Here is a 23,102-nt window from a genome sequence, read left to right as displayed (position 1 = left end):
ATTACGTAGTGTATGTAGGTAAGGGTAAAGTGACTAGCAGCAGCGTATGTGGCAAGCGAGAAAGTGTGGCGTCAGTATGTGTGAGTGTGTGCGTGTGGTGGGGTTATTGTAAGTGTGTGGGTAGAGTCCAGTGTGCGTGCAAAGTTATTGCAAGAGTTTGTGCAAAAAAGTGTCAATAAGGGTAGTGCGTGTAGCCATTTGATTATCTATTTAACAGTTTTATTTAGTAGTCTTATGGCTTGCGGGGTAGAGGATGTTCAGGGTCCTGTTGGTGCATTGGTACCGCTTGCTGTGCTGTAGCAGAGAGAACAGTCTGCGACTTGGTTGGCTGGAGTCTTTGACAATTTCTGGGGGGGGCGTTTCTCTGACACCACCTGGTATAGAGGTCCCAGATGGCAGGGAGCTTAGCACCAGTGATGTACTAGACCGTACTCACCACACTCTGTATCGTCTTGCGTTCGGATGCCAAGCAGTTGCCATATCAAGCAGTGATTCAGCCAGTCAAGATGCTCTCGGTGGGGCAGCTGTAGATCTTTTTGAGGGCCCATGCTAAATCTTTTCAGCCTCCTGAGGGGGAAGAGGCGTTGTTGTTCCCTCTTCATGACTGTGTTGGTGTGTTTAGACTATGATAGATTTTTTGTGATGTGGACACCGAGGAACTTGAGGCTCTCGACCAGCTCCACTGTTTCCTGTAGTCCAAAATCACCTCCACACTGCCAGGTCTCTCATTGTCGTCGGGGATCAGGCCATGACCATTGTGTCGTCGGCAAACTTAATGACCACCTGGGCGGGCCCGTCAAGAAGTCCAGGATCCAGTTGCAGAGTGAGGTGTTCAATCCCAGGAACCTTAGCTTAGTGATGAGCTTCTGAGCACTGTTGAATTCTGAGCTGTAGGCGATGAACAGCATTCTCACATTCCCTTTTGTCCAAGTGGGAAAGGGAAGTCTGGAGTGCAATAGAGATTGCATGATCTGTTGGTTGTATGTGATTTGGAGTGGGTCCAGGATGATGGTGTTGATGTGAGCCATGACCAGCCTTTCAAAGCTTTTCATGGCTACAGATGTGAGTGCTACAGGGTGTTAGTCATTTAGACAGGTAACCTTGGGGTTCTTGGGCACAGAGACTATGGTGGTCTAATTGAAACATATATATTGGTATTACAGACTGGGTCAGGGAGAAGTTGAAAATGTCAGTGAAGACACTCGCCAGCACATGCTCTGAGTTTACATCGTGATAATCCATCTGGCCTTGTGAATGTTTACCTGTTAAGGGCTTTCTCACCTCATCTACGGACAGCGTGATCACACCGTCATCCGGAACAGCTGGTTTTCTCACTCATGGTTCAGTGTTGCCTCCAGTAGGTACCAAAACATTCAAAAGGCCATTTTCTCAAAAGTGAGGTTACAAGTTTATCGACGTTCAAAGAATTACTTTCCCATTGTTCCTCAAAAATGCAGTGTCTGATATACCATTTTGTGTATGAGTCTCTACTTTTATCCAATGTAAAAAAATAAATTAAAAAAAAAACACAATTTCACATTTTGCTACATAAGACCAAATCCAGGTGGTGAGTGTCAATTATTTCACCTCTTTCACAATCACTTTTCAGAATTCAAAATTACAATGCTTGTCTTTCATAATTTGGTCAGTTGTACTTGGATGTGTAGTGTCAGCGTTTGTTGCTAGCATGTCATGCCTAAGTTTGCTGACCGTGCCAATTTAAATTTGTTAAAAATCTGTGGGTTTTATGATGATGAATGAGCAATGATTCAATGAATGATTGAGTTGAGTTTACCCTTTTGCCCAAAATTTCATTTACGATCAGTCTGTCATTTGTCTTTGTTTAATGGTTTAGTTTCTTCTTGTTTTTATTCAGTTTAGTCACAGGATTTCTCAATTTTAAGTACGTATGCAAATCGGTTGTGTAGCCAGACTTATTTACTGTTCCTCTCAAAACCATACCACTTTTTAAATTCTACATCAATCCATGGACATAAGCAGTTTCATTAATGTTAAGTGCAGTGTCTAGTTGCTCCTCATTACATACAACAGACCAGCAAATAATATTTACATCATCAACATAAGAATCGCTACAAAACCGTTTGCATGACCTCTTATACCTTATATTAGGCCCAGCCTTTGGAACTTTGGTTTTCCTAGATATGGCTATTATATTGTGATCACTGCATACTATGGATTTGGATACTGCTTTACAACAGATTTCTGCAGCATTAGTAAAGATGTGATCAATACATTTCAGTCATGTGCTGTTTGTAAATACCCTGGTAGGTTGACTGATAACCTGAACCAGGTTGCAGGCACTGGTTACATTTTGAAGCTTTTTCTTGAATGGGCAGCTTGAGGAAAGCAAGTCGATATTAAGGTCACCCCGAAAATATTCCCCTCTGTTGATATCGCATACATTATAATGCATTTCTCACACATTGTACAGATTCTGACTGTTAGCACTTGGTGGTCTATAGCAGCTTCCCAGACAGAATGGGCTTTAGGTGAGGCAGGTGAACCTGTAGCCAAATTACTTCAACACTATTTAACATATCCTCTCTAAGCTTAACAGGAATGTGGCTCTGAATATAGATCGCAACACCGCTTTCTGTAGATGTTATAACCATCTATTGCTACCACTGTATTATCTAAGTGAGTTTTGGAGAGAGCCAGAATATGAATGTCATCTGTTACTAGCAAATTATTGATTTCATGCACTGGGAAGCTTATCAGAAGAAGACATGACAGTGTTATGTTTATATATTTGTTATTTATTTTTGAGTTGATAGTGCAGTGATAGCTGCACACAGTGGACTTTCTACTAGGGCACACCACCTCAGTGCTAACAGTATAAATCTGGTTCATAGGCACATGCTTGTTGTATACATTAGCTGTAGGAATGACAAAGGCATTCAGGGGAGTTAGAGGGACATAAATTAGGTTACTTACATTGTGACTGCCAATGCCCATGGGATAATATACATTTGCTACAGCAGTATGACAATGCAGTGACACAATGGTAGGGATTATCTAAACTGGGCTATCTAATTCAGGAGCCAAGATTATTTTGAAATACTCCGTTATTCCTGTAGACCATTTTCTGTTTCCAGAAGGTGTCAAAGTTTCCCATAGAAGTTATTCAGAAAGCGCTACAGTAATATTTTAGTCAGGTGTAAAATGCCAGTAGCCTGCTGAATCCTTCACACCTGCGGCCCAACGATGGTACCGGACCTGAAATAATTGGCCACATTCTGAAATCTTTTCAGAGCTGTTCTGAGCTAGCCCTCTTAATGTCGTTTGACCCCACATGGACTACGACAGCGTCAGCTCCCGGCAGCTGTCACAGAACAGTCGGAAGCATCCCTGTAATGTCTTGTAGTCTTGCTCCAGGATAGCACAGGGTTTTTGCCCCGGGAATCAAGATTTTTCTTACCCTAGAGCTGCTGGTGCAATTGCTGAGGAAGTCCGGCCGTTACTTCGCCTCCAGGGGTTTCATCCCTTGATGACTGAAGGGCGGTGGGGCCCAATGGACCTGAGACAGCTCTAGTATCCATTGTGGATGAGGAATGTGCCGGAGTCTTAAGACAGCCTCACTGTCCTAATGAGGGGGTGAGCTCTGAAGATCTGAACCTGAGGTAGAAGCCACCAGAGATGGAGACAGAATAGAGGACAAAGGTGCAGGTACCCCTGGATCCGATCTCAAATCGAAAGCCCCCAGGGAAGAAGGCTCCGGAACCTCTAGATCCAGTGCGGTGAAGCTGTTTCTCATCTGTGTCCGGGCTTACCTTCACCGAGGAGGCCCCAGCTGTGTTCGACATCCATGGCGAGAGACATCTCTCTGGCTTGTTTGTAGGACTGAGAGCAGGAACTTCGACCAAGTCATCCAGGACAGGAGCATCCTATTAACTCCATTCTTCAAGGAAGGGAGGGATCCCTGCAGAGGCACGGTGGCGACACTTCCATCAGGCCAGAGCGGCGTCCGGCTACTGGGGTAGAAGAGAAAGGAAAAAGTAGGCGGGTGTAAATTCCCAGTAGCTTGTGTAAGTTCGCTACTTTTTTGCTAAGAGTAGCTACTTCGCCCCTATAGTCCTCTGAAAGCAAACAGTTGCTACATTGAAAGTTCAGGCTTTCCACATTGTCCCTGAATAAAGCAAAATTAACACAACTCCTGCAGTGTTGAAAATGTTTGTTAGCATCCTCCGTTTGAGGCTTTAGGCTAGCTAGCCTAGCTAAGCTAGCTGTGCTTCCTTGTCTCTCAACTTAGCCATGTAATTCTCTCTTGGACATCTAAAACGTCAGGCGAATAAAGCACTTCCTCTGGCAACTGAGTTAGGAAGGACGCCTGTATCTTTGTAGTAACTGGGTGTATTGATGCATACCATCCAGTGTAATTAGCTTCACTGTGCTCAGAGATATTTAATGCCTGCTTTTAATTTATTTGTAATTTTATATTTTTTTTATCTACCAATGGATGCCCTTCTTTGCGAGGCATTGGGAAAAACTCCCTGGTCTTTGTGGTTGAATCTGTGTTAGAAATTCACTGCTCAACTGAAGGGCTTTACATGTGTGGGGTACAGAGATGAGGTAGTCATTCAAAAGTTATGTTAAACACTATTGCAAATCTTTACTCCTGAACTTATTTAGGCTTGCCATAAAAGGTTTCAATACTTATTGACTCAAAACGTTTAATAAAAAAACTACATAATTCCACTTTGAACATATGAAGATAGTGTGTGTGTGTGTGAGGGCCAGTGACGACATCTCATTTAAATAAATTTTAAACTCTGGCTGTAACACATTAAATTGAAAAAATCAGATTGTGAATACTTTCTGAAGGCACTATATCGGGCATAGCGCGCTGTCCCTTTCTAGGATTATGACCCTGGGTAACTCTGCAATTAAAGCCCAAGTGGATAACAGCAGGCTCGTCTCACGCTCCCCTTCTATCCTGAACCCAATTTCCCCTACATACATCAGCCCCAGCAAATCCATTCAGGCTCTGCTTAGGGTCCCTTCTGTTGCTCTCAGTGCACTGATGTGACAGACAAATTAACATTTTTTTCCAGCTCTAAATCACCCTGAGAATTGATTGTACTCCAGCCAGTGCTCTCTCGAAGCCTGAGACATGGCTATAATGGTACTTCGGCTGTGGATGGATGAGAGATTGGATTGTTGCTCTGGTACCGTTTGCACGGTACTAAGCCGGGCCAAGCTCTGCTGAGCTGACCTGGTTACACATTAACCATAGTTGCTGGAACCATGCCCGGAATTGACAATGTGAAAATAAAATATCAGAGCCAGCAGAGTATGGTTCGGGTCAAGATGGTACTGTGAAAAGGGTGTGCCTATACGCTAGCCCAGGCTGCAGCCTACTTTCCCCCTCTTCTGAGCTGCTACTTTAGGATAATTTGCTAGCTTTTCTTTTTCACTCTTCATTTTTATTTTTTATTTTAACGAGGCTCACTACACCTGAAGTGAAAGTTTTGAACACTGTTGCAGATTTAGGTTTTGGTGTAAGTCCTGGCAATGTCTCGTTCCATATTTTCTTATTTCTCCCTCTAATTTCCATCAGACATGGTTCATTGTCTTCATTTGAATGGATTACACAATGTCAACTCATTGACCGCCCAGCCTCAGTTGAAATTAACAAGGACTGACACCAAAATCCCAATGATCCCATTGACCTTACTGTACATAGGCTCAACCCAGATAGGGGCTCAGCTCTGAATAGGCCGTTAGACAGTAGAGGGATGGAAAACGAACAGACTTCTGATTTAACCTATAAGAATTATTACTAAGATTTCTTCTCGTCATCAGCTTGGCCTAGTTTTCACCAGTCACCCTGTGTGTTGGACGCAGTGATGTGAAAGTGTTAACAGTGCCATCTCACAAGTTTAAACACATTGTGTGCTAACCTGTCATGGCTGATCAGCTCAGGCTTCATGACATGGAGGAGCTATGTCGGGAATGTGAAGATAGGAGTTCACCGCCTACCTGAGACTATGCTCAGTCTAATTGCTTTGCTTCCCAAGCTATGGTGTTTAATTTTGATGACCTGGTTTATCTAGTTTATGACCACCCGCCTATCAATAACAATTACGTAGGTAGATCGGTCAACGACCTGAAAAAAGCTCCGCTTTGTTTCCATTGATAATTCAGAATTTGATGAAGTTGAATCGTATCAACCAGTCTGTAGAAGATTCCAGGTGAACCACTGTATTTTTCACTATAATGTAACGGCTGGTCTATTGGCTTCCACTGTAGGGCACTAACAGATACCCTGATCAACCCCCTGGAGCTGAAGATTGAGGAGTGGAAGAAGGTGGCCAGTCAGTTGGACAAGGACCATGCCAAAGGTCGGAGACCGTACATACACAAATAGGCATACATACATACAATTATGACAAGTCTGAGTTATCCGACTCAGTTCACTGAGACATAATATCCTCATTGCTTCCCAATGCAGAATACAAGAAGGCCAGAGCAGACATAAAGAAGAAATCCTCAGATACAATCAAGCTGCAGAAGAAGGTTAAGAAAGGTAAGGGTGTCTGTTTCTAACTCTCTAAGTAATGTGTGATGTGACACTCTCTCCCAGATAAGAGAGAACACCCGTGGCAATGTGGCCTAAGTGTTTGGGGGGGGTATTACACCTAAATAGAAAGTGTGATTCTCAGCAGTGAGCAGTGGAATAGTCATTACCGAGGTTCAGGTTACCTTAACACAGCTGGCTTTGTGAAAGGAGACTATGTGGTTTGTCCACACCCGCAGCTGTTACCGTGCCCCTCTTCGCCAATCCATCTCACCACTCCTTCAATGTTCCTCTTCCGTACATGGTATCGTTTCAGCCAGGTTATGGTTGTGTTGCTCTAGCTGAGGTCTCCGTAGTGAGAGGCTCTAAAGTGAAATACATTTTTCCCAGATGTAAAATTCTACGACAATAACAACAATCTCACCTGGTTAGTTAGCAAAAAGCTTAAACGCGATAATCCACCTCCACATTATGACTTTTAAATGCATAGCCAGTAATGTCATGACTATCGCAGATCTGCAGCTCTGAACTATGAATTGAGCTTCAGTCTTCTTTGAGAATTTAAGTCTTTGTTCATTCCTCAAGTGTTGCTCTACAAGACCACACCATGACAACTGAGAAAGTTATTGGTATCGCAAAGCAGTACTAGCATATGAATATATGGATACCCAGGGCTCCAGACTGCGTCCATTTATTCACATTTTATTAACCGTGTGACTTGGCTTTGCGAGTAAAGTTTGTATTGGTTGCATAGATACGAGTTGCACATTCTACAAGCTAATCTCACTCCAAACTTCAAAATATTTTTGGCTACTAAAACCATGATTTGGTCAAACTGTATTCTGGGGCCTTAGTGTCAAAAAGTGGTGAAACTGTTACGTAGTGTATTAAAGCATCACATGTTGTAGTGCTTCTCTTTGTAATGTATTAATTGATATTAGAAGAGGTGCCCAAAACTGGCACGCACTCATTTTGCTTTTTACATTCTCCAATATGGCCACCGATACTGAATCCGATTTTGGAAAGGTGATATTACTGTTGAATTTGTTGCCATATACAATACAAATCGTGTGTATTTGTGACTAATGGACCAGTATTTATCAATGTACCATTATATTCCACAAGTAAACCTGCATAAAGTAGCAAAAATGGCCTTACAACACCAAACATCTACATGTAAACCATTCAAAAACATGTTTTTAACTACTACATGAATCCCCTTAACAAATGGATTTTGAAAGGTTAAAAATATGTTATCAAGCTTAAAAAATAAAAAAATGCCAAAAGACCCTAGATGTTAGTGCCTTCAAAAAGTATTCATACCACTTGACTTATTCCACATTTTGTTGTGTTACGGCCTGAATTCAAAATTGATTAAATTGATCCATCCTCAGTTTTCTCCTATCATAGCCATTCAACTCTGACTGTTTTAAAGTCACCATTGGCCTCATGGTGAAATCCCAGAGCGGTTTCCTTCCTCTCCGGCAACTGAGTTTGGAAGGATGCCTGTATCTTTGTATTGTCTTGATACACCATCCAAAGTGTAATTAATTACTTCACCAAACTCAAAGGGATACTCAATTTCTGCTTTTTTTTGCCAATCTACCAGTAGAAACCATTTTTTACGAGGCGTTGGAAAACCTCCCTGGTCTTTGTGATTGAATCTGTGTTTGAAATTCACTGCTCAACTGAAGGACCTTACAGATAATTATATGTGTGGGGTACAGAGATGAGGTAGTCATTCAAAAATCATGTTTAACACTATTGCATACAGAGTGAGTCCATACCACTTGTGGGACTTGCTAAGCACATTTTTACTCCTGAACTTATTTAGGCTTTCCATAAGAAAGGTGTTGAAGACTTATTGACTCTTTCAACGTTTCAAAAAAGATTACACTTTGATTTAATTTTTAACAACAAAATGTGAGGGTGTGAATAGTTTCTGAAGGCGCGCACGGTACATTATCTTAGCTAATTTATTGAGAACATTGGTAATTTACAGAATTACTTTTAACTGGAGATGGTCATTCCAAAATAGGTTTTTACAACATGCTACAACAAATTCTAGAACATTGTTCTTGAATTTGACAGACTAACGATTTTTGTCTCTTGAACAAAGAACTAGAGATTTTGGGCTGTGTTGAAACATTAGTCTTTGGCACCCTGGCACTGTAAGTGCTTAACCTGAGCACCAGTTGAAAAAGCTTTGCTTCAAGTCCTTAGGAAACTGTGCAATGTTTTTTATGTATTGTTTCATACATTGTTAGCCCAGAAAACAGCACTTACCAGCACTACGACTTTTCCAAAGCGATGCATACAAGGCCCTCCCCCGCCCTCCTTTTGGCAAATCTGACTGTGGATTGATGGCAGCATTTGCGCAAAACTGAAAGCACGTACCACCGCATTCATGGCAAGGCGACCGGAAACATGGCTGAATACTAACTGTGTAGTTATTCCCTCCGCAAGGCAATCAAACAAGCAATGCGTCAGTATAGAGACAAAGTGGAGATGCAATTCAACGGCTCAAACACAAGACATTTGTGGCAGGGTCTACAGACAATCACGGATTACGAAAAGAAAACCAGCCCTGTCGTGGACATCGACATCTTGCTCCCAGACAAATGAAATAACTTCTTTGCGCGCTTTGAGGACAATGCAGTGTCAACAACACAGCCAGCTACCAAAGACTGTGGCTTCTCCTTGGCCGACATGAGTATAACATTTAAACGTGTTAACCATCGCAAGGCTGCCGATCCTAGCCGCGTCTCCATGCTCAGACCAGCTGGCTGGTGTTATTCTGGACATATTCAATCAATCCCTATCCCAGTCTGCTGTCCCCACATGTTTCAAGATAGCTTTCTTGGGACAGGAACAATGGTGGCCAAGGTAACTGAACTAAATTACTTTCGCCCAATAGCACTCACTTCTGTCATCATGAAGTGCTTTGAGAGACTAGTCAAGGATTATATCACCTCCACCTTACCTGACACCCTAGACCCACTCCATTTTGCTTACCATCCCAATAGGTCCACAGACTACACAATCGCCATCACACTGCACACTGCCCTAACCCATCTGGACAAGAGGAATACCTATCTAAGAATGCTGTTCATTGACTACAGCTCAGCATTCAACACCATAGTACCCTCAACTCATCATTAAGCTTGAGACCCATGGTTTGAGCCCCACCTTGTGCAACTGGGTCCTGGACTTCCTGACGGGCCACTTCAGGTGGTGAAGGTAGGAAACAATCTCCACTCCGCTGATCCTCAACACTGGGGACCCACAAGGGTGCGTTCTCAGCCCTCTCCTGTACTCCCTGTTCACCCACGACTGCGTGGTTATGCATGCCTCCAACTCGATCATCAAGTTTGCAGACGACACTACAGTGGTAGGCTTGATTACCAACAACGACAAAACAGCCTACAGGGAGGAGGTGAGGGCCCTTGGCGTGTGTTGTCAGGAAAGTAACCTCTCAATGTCAACAAAAGAGATGATAGTTTACTTTAGGAAACAGCAAAGGGAGCACACCCCTATCCACATCAACGGGACAGTAGTGGCAAAGGTGGAAAGTTTTAAGTTCCTCGTGTACATATCACCGGCAAACAGAAATGGTCCATGCACACAGACAGTGTGCTGAAGAAGACGCAACAGCGCCTCTTCAACCTCAGGAGGCTGAAAAAATGTGGCTTGTTACCGAAAACCCTCACGCTTTTACAGGTGCACCATTAAGAGCGTCTTGTCGGGCTGTATCACCGCCTGTTACAGCAACTGCATTTCCCACAACCACAGGGCTCTCCAGAGGGTGGTGCGGTCTGCACAATGCATCACCGGGGGCAAACCACCTGGCCCCCCAGGACACCTACAACACCCGATCACACAAGAAGGGCAAGAAGATCATCAAGGACAACAACCACCTGAGCCACTACCTGTATACCATGCTTCCATCCATAAGGTGAGGTCAGTACAGGTGCATGAAAGCTGGGACAGAGAGATTGAAAAACAGCTTTTGTTAGGGGAGGGAGGCAGCTGCCTACCTACAGACTTGATATCATTGGCCACTTTAATAAATGGAACACTAGTCACTAATAATGTCACTTTAATAATGTTTACATATCTTGCATTACTCATCTCATGTGGGGCAAAAAAGTATTTAGTCAACCACCAATTGTGCAAGTTCTCCCACTTAAAGATGAGGCCTGTAATTTTCATCATAGGTACACTTCAACTATGACAGACAAAATGAGTCACATTCACATTGTAGGATTTTTAATGAATTTATTTGCAAAATATGTTGGAAAATAAGTATTTGGTCAATAACGAATGCCAAAAAATATTCCAAATTAGATCCATAATATCGACAAACATGGCAAACGTTTTTTTTTTAATCAATCCTCAAGGTGTTTTTAAAATATCTATTCGATAATATATCAACCGGGACAAATGTCTTCTTAGTAGGACCGAGAGGAGCAATGGCCGCCTTTGTCTATTACGCACAAATCACTCGGAGAGCCACCAGCTGACCACTGACGCAAATTTTTCCAAATAAAAGCCTGAAACTATGTCTTGTGACTGTAGACACATTAGGAAGCCGTAGAAAAAGGAATCTAGTTGATATCCCTTTCAATGCTCAATAGGGAGGTATAGGATCGCAGAGGTTTCAAAATAAGAGTCACTTCCTGATTGGATTTTTCTCAGGCTTTTGCCTGCAATATCAGTTCTGTTATACTGACAGACAATATTTTTACAGCTTTGGAAACTTTAGAGTTTTCTATCCTACGCTGTCAATTATATGCATATTCTAGCATCTTGTCCCGAGAAATAGCCTGTTTACTTTGGGAACGTTATTTTTCCAAAAATTAAAATACTGCCCCTAGCTTCAAGAGGTTACTTTCACGTTGTCAATAATTTGAGAAAGTATCTCTTCTCCAAGAGGCCATTCTCAATGGAGAACACCCCCCATCCCTCCCCACAACACAGGCTGCACTGCTGCAACATTCAAACCGAGCAGTGTACCAAACAAGCATTTGGTCAACAAGTCTGAAAACCATAGAATCCACCTTCACCAGAAATATTTGGAGGGGCTACAACAGTTTATTCCTGGACATCTTTAAGGACACTCTAAAGGCTGCCAAAAGTTGCCCCTCTGATTTCGGAAGGGTCGATGCCACGATACTGGATTATCATGCACTGCATTATGCCATTGTGATAGAACTTGTGAACCAGGGCGCAAAGTCTTTTTCTCCACTAATCAATCTGCTACATCTATTTTTGATTCTTGGAGAATAAAACTGATGAATGCCTCAAGTTCAACTGTCATACCCCATCAGAACCCAAAATATAAGCTTTTTTTTACTCCAATGTTTGCAAACAAAGTAAAAGTACAGCCTCAAAACATTGTTAAAACTTCAATTTTTGTATCATGTATGGTCAGTCCTTGCATCCAGCCCCATCTCGCTTTTTACTTAAACGGGCGTGGAAGACACTTTATTCTTTCAATTTCTGATTGCCGCTTCAAGGTTTACACCTTATGTATTATTACTTAATGTTATGTTATTCTATGAAAATGTCACTTAAATGAGCTATTTTAAACATGACTAGGGCCATTTAGAATTCTGCTTCCTGGTTAAGTTTGCAATGACCACTGCTTCTAGGATTTGTTCATATCCTCCGAGGGGTGTTTGTACCAAATGTCATACACAGTTATTTGTTGCATAACAGTTTTATTGTCAAATACCAGCTATTATGGCAGGTATTTTGAATTTTTTGCAATAACTTACATCCTGGTTACGTTTGAAATGGGCCCACCTTCTGGAATATTTGTACCACCACGTAACATTTATTTTCTCTAAGACCTCGGACTACCAGATGGTGAAGCCTGATTCATCACTTCAGAGAGCTTGTGTGGCCTACCACTTCGCGACCGATCTGTTGTTGCTCCTAGACGTTTCCACTTTACAATAGCCGTACTTCCAGTTGACCGGGACAGCTCCAGCAGGGCAGAAATTTGACGAACTGACTTGTTGGAAAGGTGGCATCCTATGACGGTGCCACGTGGAAAGGAAAAGGGGTGTATATATAGTGTATTTGATACGGCTTTGAGATACGGAAAGAAAATATAGCTCCGTTAAAATAAGTCTTTACAGACGAGTGGTTTTCTGCATTGGAAAGGTACAACCACAGACCCGAAGCCATGCTCTGTTTGTTTCTATGGCAGAGGCTGTGGTGTAGCTAAGCCTAGATCCATAAGAAGTAAATGACTCTGGCTAAGCCTAATCAGACTTGCCTGTGCTAATGATTTCCACAGACCAAGTCAAATTATACAAATTACTTTGCTTGTGATGCGCGCCTCTCAAATGATAAATGTAACAGCCTGAGCATACTAGACTTGAAACAACGATACATTGAATGGAACATGGTTACATCTGTATTATCTGACCAGCACTAGTGCTCCCAAGATAAAATTCCATGGGCATTCCACAGGTCACATTTAGAAGTGAGTGTTCAAAAAATTATCAAAATGAGGAAAAGTTTTACGGCACACCTGAGATTCTCAAGGCCCATCAGTTGTGATCCACTGGCCTGGGTAGCCAAAACTTTTTTTTTTTTTTAGCACATTGAACTTACTTTTAGATCAATACATAGCTACCAGCAGTGGGTATTATGTTTAAAGTTAGCAATCTAGCTTATATGTTTTGAGTTTTCTCTTACTCGGGTAGGGAATTAGCCCCAAATAAATTACCGTATGATATTAGTGCACAATATGTAGGCAAATTCATCTGTATTGAACAAACAACAATATTCAGAAAATTCAGTAAAATATAACAACCAAATATTAATGACAATCACTGGATTAGGTAGCAACAAAATCTTGAATCAAGCATTCCTGCATAGACATGTTATTTTTTTAATGCAGTCTCAGTCGTCTATTACCCCTAATTTAAGCACTGTGAATTACTTGATAAGTTGAAAACAAATGTTTTCTATTGCGTGGGGGTGTGACCAAATCATGGGCTGGTGCCACCCACTGAAAAAGTTATGGCACCAGTGCCACAAGAGGAAAATATTAGTCTGGAGTGAGGGATGGCAAACATACAGTGCCTTCAGAAAGTATTCACGCCACTTTAATTTCTCCACATTTTGCTGCTACAGCCTCGCTCACAGTACGGCCCCTCTCCCTCCTCGTGCATTATCCACTTAAATTCCTTTTCTGCTGGTTCCCTCACTCTGATCGGACCGGGTCGAGAACCTACCAGGTCTTAATGGAATGGGTCTAGTTGTCCTCCAGTCCTTTTGGAATGGGTCTATCTATCTCTAAATAAATTATGCATATCGGATCTGGGTGGGAAAGCCCCAGGTCCATTTTGAAGACCTCTACCCTGAATCCACAAACCCTCACAATGCTGGATTCTAACTCCTCTGAAGTCCGAAGGTGTTTGACAATTCAAGGCCGGCTGATATGATCACCATAATGCCTGAACTGAATGAATACTTATTGCCTTCTCTGTGCTTTTTTACTGTTTCTTCCATTTTGTGTCTTCTCTCTCGGTAGCGTGGTCAGTCTGTTGGTCCCATGATTCTTCTTGGCAGTGTACATCTCTCGCTCCCTGCCTAGCCCTAAAAAGGATTAATTGAGGGGCGTTGAAACGGAGCGCTTCTCTGGAAAAAGAGGCTAATTGGTTGGGCGAGCTTCAGCAAATGACCCCACCGGCATAGTGTAGTAGCAGCAACAGCCAAGACTCACTGTCAGCGATATAAATACAGTTCAAGGAAGGCCACGTTATAGTTCAAGGCTTTGTCTTTCTAGGATGAGTCTCTTTCACATGCAATGACTAGTTAACTACTGTCCTTTTGAAGTTAAGAGAAGCGCAATAAAATCCAACAATGTTTAGCCCTGACTCTTGAGCCATGAGGGTGAGATGTACATCAGCTGGGTCAGGGTGCCCTTTAACCTCTCTCTAATGTGCTCCTCTAACCAAACTAGCTTCCTTAGCCACGACCTTGGTTTACAGCCAGGGCCAACCACGGACCACTTTAAATTGGCTTGCGGTCTGCTTTTGACCTGCAGGCCGTGAGTTTGAGACCCCTGGTTTAGAAGGTCCTCTCTTTATAGCCCAAACACCAGTGCCATGATGTTCCTCTGGGAGAGGAGATTTAAACCAGGTTATGTTTCAACAGGGAACTGTCTGGATGATATAACATCTAGCCTATTGTAACGAGTGCGCTGAGAGTAGATTAGGTCCTAGTGAATTAATTTCAATTGAATGAATTTCAACTTCATAGCCTTCGCTCCCCACCCGACATTAAAAAAAAATTAAAGACCCGACGGAGATCATTGCCGCCTTGAATTATGCAGAGATGGGCATAATGAAGGTCTCATCATTAATTTAGTTTGAAAGGGGAGAAATTGTACTTTACAATGATATTGCAGTTGATCTGGAAGTATTACGTTTTTTGGGCGCAAAAATAAGGTAAATTGTACGGACCAAGGCGATGTACAAAAGTGAGTTTATGTTATTAGTTATGAGTCGTCAAAATATTGGAGGCTAACTAGGCTAGCTACCGGGCTAGCTAAGCTTGCTCACGAGCTTTAAAATTAGGCTATAGTACATTTTGGGTATAGCAAACAAAGCTAGCTAGCTTGGCTTGTGGTACTAGCAAGCCCCATTATGGCCGACTCTATCAAAGTTGTACTGAACAACACTTACTCGTAAAAAGAGAGCTTATATTGCTAGCCAGCTACTGACAGCAAAGCCACTTACTCATTTGTCATTTGCCCTCCTGGTTCAGATTGTGTTGGCTGCCGCCGCCACTTGATCTTGGAAGTTCTGAAGAATGTCTCCAGCACCCCTCTATCTGTGCGTATAAACTTCGATGGTCTGTCACACACACATGATCCATGGGGTCTGAAGTGACCTTCTCCAGTAAGAACAGTCCGCGGTCAAATTTCTTGCATCACAGACATTCCTCTTCTGTTGGCGTGGCTGTACAGAACCCGCATGCATAGGTGCTCACTACCAGTCGGCGTCTGACTGTGGCTCCCCAGGTTCAGGAGCTGCGGTTGTAGCGGCCGCTGCTTGCTGGTCTCACAATTCTTATTCTCACTGTCTCAACTCTTCTTCAGTGTATACTCTTCTTGGAAAAAGCAGCCACTGTAATTATTTAGTAATCTCAGACAGACATTGCACAGTAACATAGCTCCCGTGACCCTGTAAAAACTAGTACCGCCAGCGTTTTGAAAAGCCTAACTTTGAGGGTGGGAACACAATTGGACAAGGAAGTAGGGCTCCCGTCAGGCTGTAGTCTTTACAAAGCCGTGGAAAATGAGTCAACCTAGATAGCCTGTAATGTCATGGCAGATAGAGCCATTAGACTTGTCTTAACGATGTTCCTAATGAACAAGGGCAATCATATCTACTCGCTGCTAGCGTGATGGTGCAATCGGCAAAACACACATGCCACAATAATTGCTACAAAACATGACTCGGTTCATTTTTAGATTGGACAGCAGGTTCAATCAACCGATGGCGTCATCGGTTTAATTCTGCACGAATATTTAAAATACCGCTATGGTGCATAATTATGTCTGAAATAGCTCACTCACAATTTGGGAGACTTGATTTGATTATTAGGATCCCCATTAGCCGATGGCAATGGCGACAGCCTGTCTTACTGGGGTCCGACACATAATGACAAAGACAGACAAAAGACTTTACAATGTACATTTCAAAAACATTAACGTGTGAGCGTGAATCAGTTACACATAAATGTCCGTACATACACTGTAAATAGACTTTTTGTTTTCTTTTTTCTATTGTTATTGGCTGTTTTGTTTTACTCCATGTGTAACTCTGTGTTGTTGTATGTGTTGAACTGCTGTGCTTTATCTTGGCCAGGTTGCAGTTGCAAATGAGAACTTGTTCTCAACTTGCCTACCTGGTTAAATAAAGGTGAAATAAAATAAGTAAATACACACAACCAGTAGGTCACATGGTGTTGCTTTATTAGGTTTATTTGGTTTGCTTTTCACTTGCTCTATATGAGATCGAAGGGAGTTCTATACACTCATGGCTCTGTATAATACTGTATGATTCCTTGAATTTGTTCTGGACCTGGTGACTGTGAAAAGACCCCTGGTGGCATGTCTGGTGGGTAAATGTGTGTGTGTGTCAGTACTGTGTCAGTTGACTACGCAAATAATTTGGAATTTCCAAGAAATTAATGTTTCTTATAAAAACAAGAAGGAATATGGTCTTTACTCAACTTAGCTAAGAGAGACTGGCATGCATAGTATTAATATTAGCCATCTGATGACAATAAAGAGAAAGTCGTGCGCTCTGTTCTGGACCAGCTGCAGCCTAACTCGGTCTGTCTCTGCAACACTTGACCATATGACTGGAAAATAATCAAGATAAGATAAAAGGAGAGCCTGCAGGACTTGCTTTGTGTAGTGTCATAAAAAACACTTTGGTAGTGGAATGACTTTGGCTTCCCTCCAGGCCTGAGGACAAAGCCTTTCCTCTAGGCTCAGATTAAAGATATGACAGGAGTGGCTATAAAGTCAGCTACCATCCTCAGTAGCTTTCCATCTAAGTTGTCAATGCCAGGTGTCATTATTGATCAATAACAATTATTTTTCCACCTCTCCCACACTAACAAAATTACAACTTAATGTTTTTCTTTCATTATTTAAATGTTTTATGCATGAGTACAATGGCTCACTGATCGTTGTTGGCATTTCTTGCCTAAATTTGCCAATTAAGTAATCGTTAAAATCATTGGCAACATCAAATGGTTTTGTGATGAATCAGCCATCTGATTTGATGAAAAGATGGAGGTGAATTTGTCTTTCTGCCCATAATTTAATTTAAAGTGCTCTGTTTTTCCATCATTCTTTACATCATTGATCTTGGCTTCATATACAGTTTCTTCTTTTTGTTGAGTTTTTAGTCCCATAAATTCTCAAATTGCAGTAAGACAGCCAGTCAGATGTGCAGCCAGACTTATTAGCCACACTTCCAACCATAAAATGTTTAAATTCCTCAGTAATCCATGGAGCCTTAATAATTTTAAGATGGTTTCTTAACAGGTGAATGCTTATCAATAATTGGAAGAAGCAATTTCATAAATTCATTTAGGCTTGGGGATAGAAGCTGTTCAGGAGCCTGTTGGTGTCAAACTTGATGTACCGCTTGCTGTGTTGAATCGGAGACAAGTCTATGGCTTGGGTAGCAGGGAGCTCAGCCACAGTTAATCACAGGGCTGTCCGCACCACCCTCTGTAGCGCCATGCGATCCAGGGCTGAGCTGTTGCCATACCAGGCAGTGATGCAGCCAGTCCTAGTGGTACAGCTGTATTATTTTTTTAGGATGTAGGGGCCCATGCCAAACCTTTTCAACCTCCTGAGGGGGAAGAGGCGCTATCACACCTTCACGACTGTGTGTGGGGACCATTTTAAATTATTTGGAAAACAAGGAACTTGAAGCTCTCGTCCTGCTCCACTGCAGCTCCACTTGTAACCGAAAGGTTGCAAAATCGGATGCCGAGCTGACAAGGTAAAAATCTGTCTTTCTGCCCCTGAACAAGGCAGTTAACCCACTGTTCCTAGGCCGTCATTGAAAATGTTTTTTTCTTATCAGGGACAGAATGACAGATTTTTACCTTGTCAACTCATGGATTTGATCTTGCAACCTTTCCAGTCCAACGCTCTAACCACTAGGCTACCTGCTGTCTAAATGGATGGAGGTTCTGTGCCTTACTCTTAGATCATCATCTCCCAAGGGAGTTTGACTGTGTTACCTATTTCCCTCATTACAAAACAGCAAAAGCACCTAGCATCACACTCTGACTGTCTTTCTCACTTGTCTGCTTCTCTAGCTTTGTCCTGTAGACAGGGGTGATCTGGATAGCATTGTGGTCAGGGTTGGAGATCAGTGGTTTAATACGGGTGGTGTAGGAGTCTGATGTTGATGATTCCCCATCCTGGTGTTGCCTTCGACAATTTGGCAGAAGCCTGGCAAGCACTCAAGGCTACACTGGTTGAGGTCTCCTAGTATTATGACTGGTGTGTCTGGGTGTTTTTGCTGGCAAGCATGGTTGAGGTCTCCCAGTATCATGCTTGCCAGCAAAAACACCCAGATGCACCAGTCATAATACTGGGAGACCTCAACCAGTGTAGCCTTGAGTGCTTGCCAGCTCCCTGTTCATACTGACGTTGAGGGAGTGGTTGTTGTCCCAACACCACACTGACCACCTCCCTGTGGCTGAAGTACCATCGCCGGTGATCAGTCGTTCTCGCGTCGTCAGCAAACTTGATGTTGGAGTCGTATTTTGCCAATCAGTCGTGGGTGAACAGGGAGTACAGGAGGGGGACTAAGCACACACCCCTGTAGGGTCCGTGTGTTAAGGGTCAGTGTGGTATAGGGGATGTTGCCTATCCTCACCACCTCGGCGTCGGCCCGTCAGGAAGTCCAGGATCCAGTTACATAGGGAGGGGTTCAGTCCCAGGGTCCTAAGCTTTGTGACGAGCTTGGAGAGGAAAATATTGTTTAATGTTGATATGTAGTCAACGAACAGCATTATCACAGGTATTCTTCTTATCTAGTTGGTTGAGGGCAGTGTGGACTGCAATTGAGATTGTGTCCTCTCATGAATCTGTTGGGGTGGTATGCAAATTGAATTGGGTCTGGGATATTCAAGTTGATGTGGCATAACCAGCCTTTCAAAGAACTTCATGATTACAGATGTGAGTGCTACAGGGCGGTAGTCATTGTGGCAGGAAGCCTTAGTGTTCATGGGAACAGGAATGTTGGTGGTCAGTTTAAGACATGGAGATTACAGACTGGGACAAGGAGCGGTTGAAAATAACTAAATATGCCTGCCATCTGTTCTGCGCATGCTCTGAGAACACTATACCGTCTGGCCCCGTTGCCTCTTGCACCCAGCTTCCGTGTTTTCCTCTACACAGTGGAATGTTGGAAACCCATTCCCAGTGTCATTTTATTTTCAAAAGCTTGCACTCCGAAAAGGCCAGCTCTGCCTCCCAAATGGCACCCCATTCCCTATGTAGTGCACTACGGCTCTGGTCAAAAGTAGTGCACTTCTGTATATGTGACCGACCACCGTGATTCAGTCTTATGTAGCAAAATTTGAAATGGTGTTTTTTTACATTGGATAAAAGCAGAGACACAGCTACAAAATGGTATATCATACACTGAATTTTTGAGTAACAATGGGAAAGTAATTCTGCTTTCCCATTGTTGTAATCTCAATTTTGAGAAAATGGCCTTTGAACGTTTTGGTACCTACTGGAGAGCTCTTTGTCTACACCCATTCAGCATTGTTCACCCTCTTAAAACCTCTTATGGATCATGAGCATTTTCGCAGCTTTTTGTTAAAAATCGCGCAACATTTCAAAGTCCTGCTACTCATGCCAGGAATATAGTATGTGTGTATAGAAAACACTCTGAAGTCTCTACAACTGGTTAAATCGTGTATGTGGCTATAACACAACGTGTTTAGCAGTAAAAATCCCTCGAAAAACTGTTCTCCAAAAACACAAACAAATATATTAATCCGCCAGTCAATGTATTGTTCAAGGCGACTGCAAATACATGAAGCCGTAATGTAAACGCCTACAGCTTCCACACGATGTCGCCAGTGCTGGCATTTCGAGCAGACTTAATCCTTGGTTGTATTACGTTTTATCCTTTCCTGTTTCAGTCTCTCAACAGGATGTTATTAAAATGGAAAAGATGGCCGTTGATTTCCAGACTAGCTGCTATCGAATACAGATCGCCCCGTGATGAATTGTATAGCTAATTAACGTTTATTAATACCGAAAGTTGGTTTAGAAAAGTAGTTTGAAGTGTTTTGTAAAAGTATATAGGCACCTTTTGTCATTTTAAAAAGTGACGTTGCGTCTTGTAAAAGGGAATATTCCTGGATCAGACCTGTCTTCAGAAAATTACATTTTAGCTATACAATGACAGATTTAATCGGGAAAAAGACCCAATTGTGATGTTTATGGGATATATAGGAGTGCCAAGAAAGAAGTTCATCAAAGGTAATGAATGTTTTATATTTTATTTCTGCGTTTTGGGTAGCGCCGGCTACCGCAAAATCTGTCGTTTTAGATGAAGTTCCAGTACTTTGGGGGTGCATGCTATCAGATAATAGCTTCTCATGCTTTCGCCAAAAAGCATTTTACAAATCTGACTCGGTAGCTAGATTCACAACGAGTTTAGCTTTAATTCACTACCTTGAATGTGTGTTTTAATGAAAGTTTGAGTTTTATCAAAAACTATACGTGGCACTATTGAAATTTCTGCTGATTTGATCCCGACAGCGGAACCCACTCCCTAAAAGTTTTAAGCAAGCCTCACCCATCTCTTTAAGGATTCACATGTGACGTCATGTGCTCAACAGTGAGTATTGTAGTAAGACTAAAAGTAGTAGCCTACAATAAGGAAAAATTCCAGGTAAACAAAGTGTCTAGATAAAAAAAAAATGTTGCAAATATTAGATGACGCTTCTCCAGACACACTTGTCTAAATTGATGGGTCATGTGAAAGAAATGCTATAAGCCCCAGCCACATCTTGTTAACTTCTCTAGGGTAGGGGGCAGCATTTGGAATTTTGGATGAAAGGCATGCCCAAATTAAACTGCCTTTTTCTCAGGCCCAGAAGATCGGATATGCATATAATTAGTAGATTTGGATAGAAAACACTAAAGTTTCCAAAACTGTTAAAATAATGTCTGTGAGTATAACAGAACTGATTTGGCAGGTAAAAACCTGAGAAATCCATTCAGGAAGTAGGAATGTTTTGTTTGTTTGTAGTTTTCTATTCAATGCCATTACGGTATCCATTGACTTAGGACTCAAATTGCAGTTCATATGCCTTCCACTAGATGTCAAGTCTTTAGAAATTGTTTCAGGCTTGTATTCTGAAAACTGAGGAAGTAAGAGCAGTTGGAATGAGTGGACCCTGCCGGGTCAGAGCTTTTTCATGCGCGCGACCAAGAGAGTGCCTTGTTTACCTTTTTATATTGACGACGTTATTGTCCGGTTGAAATATTATTGATTATTTAGGCTAAAAACAACCTGAAGATTTAATATAAACATTGTTTGACATGTTTCTATGAATTTTACGGATACAATTTGGATTCTTTGTCTGCCTGTTGTGACTGTGTTTGAGCCTGTGGATTACTGAAGAAAACGCGCAAACAAAACTGACGTTTTTGGATATAAAGAGACTTTATCAATTATCTCTTTTTCTGACTTGTGTAACTCTTCTACTGGTTACTGTTTGTAATGATTTGTCTGCTGGGCTATGTTCTCAAATAATTGTAAGGTATGCTTTCGCCGTACATACCCTAGAGGGGTACGTCCCACATACCCTAGAGGGGTTAAGTGGATGGGTCTCTACAGAAGGTGTAAACAGTACAGCGAAATGGTTATTTGCATAGTAGAAATATCAGAAAGATAGTGTCAATATAAAATAAAATATACAGTATGTACAACAATATCAGTGCTAGATGGGGAAGTTATATGCATATAATCAGAGGCAATGTGGGTGAGCAGCGGCATAAAAAAAATTGTGTGTTAGGAGAGAATCATTTGAATAAAGGCACTGTAGACAATGCTGATGACTGGTTCATCCGAACCACGCATGAAAATGGGTAATCTGTATTCGGAGAGCCTGTTTCTGTCCTGCCCTTGACTTTGGTGCAATGTCCATAGCCTCTTTTTCGCAAAACTTCCTGATGATCTCAAGAAGATTGCGTTTTTCTAGCTGTGTCCATTCCAGGTGGTGCTTTTACGGGCAGACCATCTATGGGAGAAATGATGTCAGCGTTGTGCGGCAGCTGAAACCTGGTCCTGAGTCTGAACGCTCCTTGGCGACAACAGCTCCAGAGCATCAGTTGTTAAACAGGAAATAACAAACAAAAAATTAATTAAGACATTACAACGTTGCACAACATCAATTCACCTCCCAAATTTAGATAAAAAGAATAACCTTGTACAATGAACATGATATTCAGCTGAAGTGCTGGTACTGCTTGAACTGTGGCAGCAGTCTGAAGTACGGAGTCAGGTGTTGTTGCCAGCCATAGCTTTCCACCAGCACTGAACTATCCTCCACAAGCAATCTCAGTGCCAATCATGTTGGAGGTCAATTAAATAATCAAAACGTGTTGTTCTGCTTTTCTTACCAAGTGTTTTCATCGATTCCTTGTAGAGACACCACACTGATACTGCTTTTGTCTCATGGGATGGCGGCAGCTTTCCACCAAGTGTTTGTGTCCTGGGTGGCGTCCTGGTAATACTATTGCACTATCCTCTGCGTAGTTGTTGAAGTTCACCACTTGCTGCAAGTCCTCATACTTCAGTTGTAACCTGTGCTTGCTTGGGCCAGCTCTCTTTTTATTTAACTAGGCAAGTAAGTTAAAAACAAATTCTTATTCGCAATGACGGCCTACCCCGGCCAAACCTGGATGACGCTGGGCCAATTGTGCACCGCCCTATGGAACTCCCAACCACAGTCGGATGTGATGCAGCCT

The 23,102-nt window shown here is 42.2% G+C and overlaps 1 protein-coding gene across 7 annotated transcripts in view; it reads left to right on the top strand.

The window, feature by feature from the left end:
- The window catches only part of LOC118370059 (protein MTSS 2-like), a 111,051-nt gene that overhangs the window by 54,027 nt on the left and 33,922 nt on the right, over nt 1–23,102 (top strand). For all 7 annotated transcript variants that reach the window (XR_008095366.1, XM_052498853.1, XM_052498852.1 and 4 more), the window contains exons 5-6: nt 6,271–6,362; nt 6,473–6,547. Coding sequence is in view for 6 of the 7 variants with exons in the window: in XM_052498853.1 (XP_052354813.1) it covers nt 6,271–6,362; nt 6,473–6,547 (167 nt within the window). In the remaining variant the exon portion in view is untranslated. The remainder of the gene's footprint in view (nt 1–6,270; nt 6,363–6,472; nt 6,548–23,102) is intronic.

Source organism: Oncorhynchus keta, chromosome 37, assembly GCF_023373465.1.
Source record: "Oncorhynchus keta strain PuntledgeMale-10-30-2019 chromosome 37, Oket_V2, whole genome shotgun sequence".
Taxonomy (NCBI): Eukaryota; Metazoa; Chordata; class Actinopteri; order Salmoniformes; family Salmonidae; genus Oncorhynchus; species Oncorhynchus keta.
The sequence above is the reverse complement of the archived record's forward strand: the minus strand, read 5'-3'. Positions and strand labels throughout refer to the sequence as shown.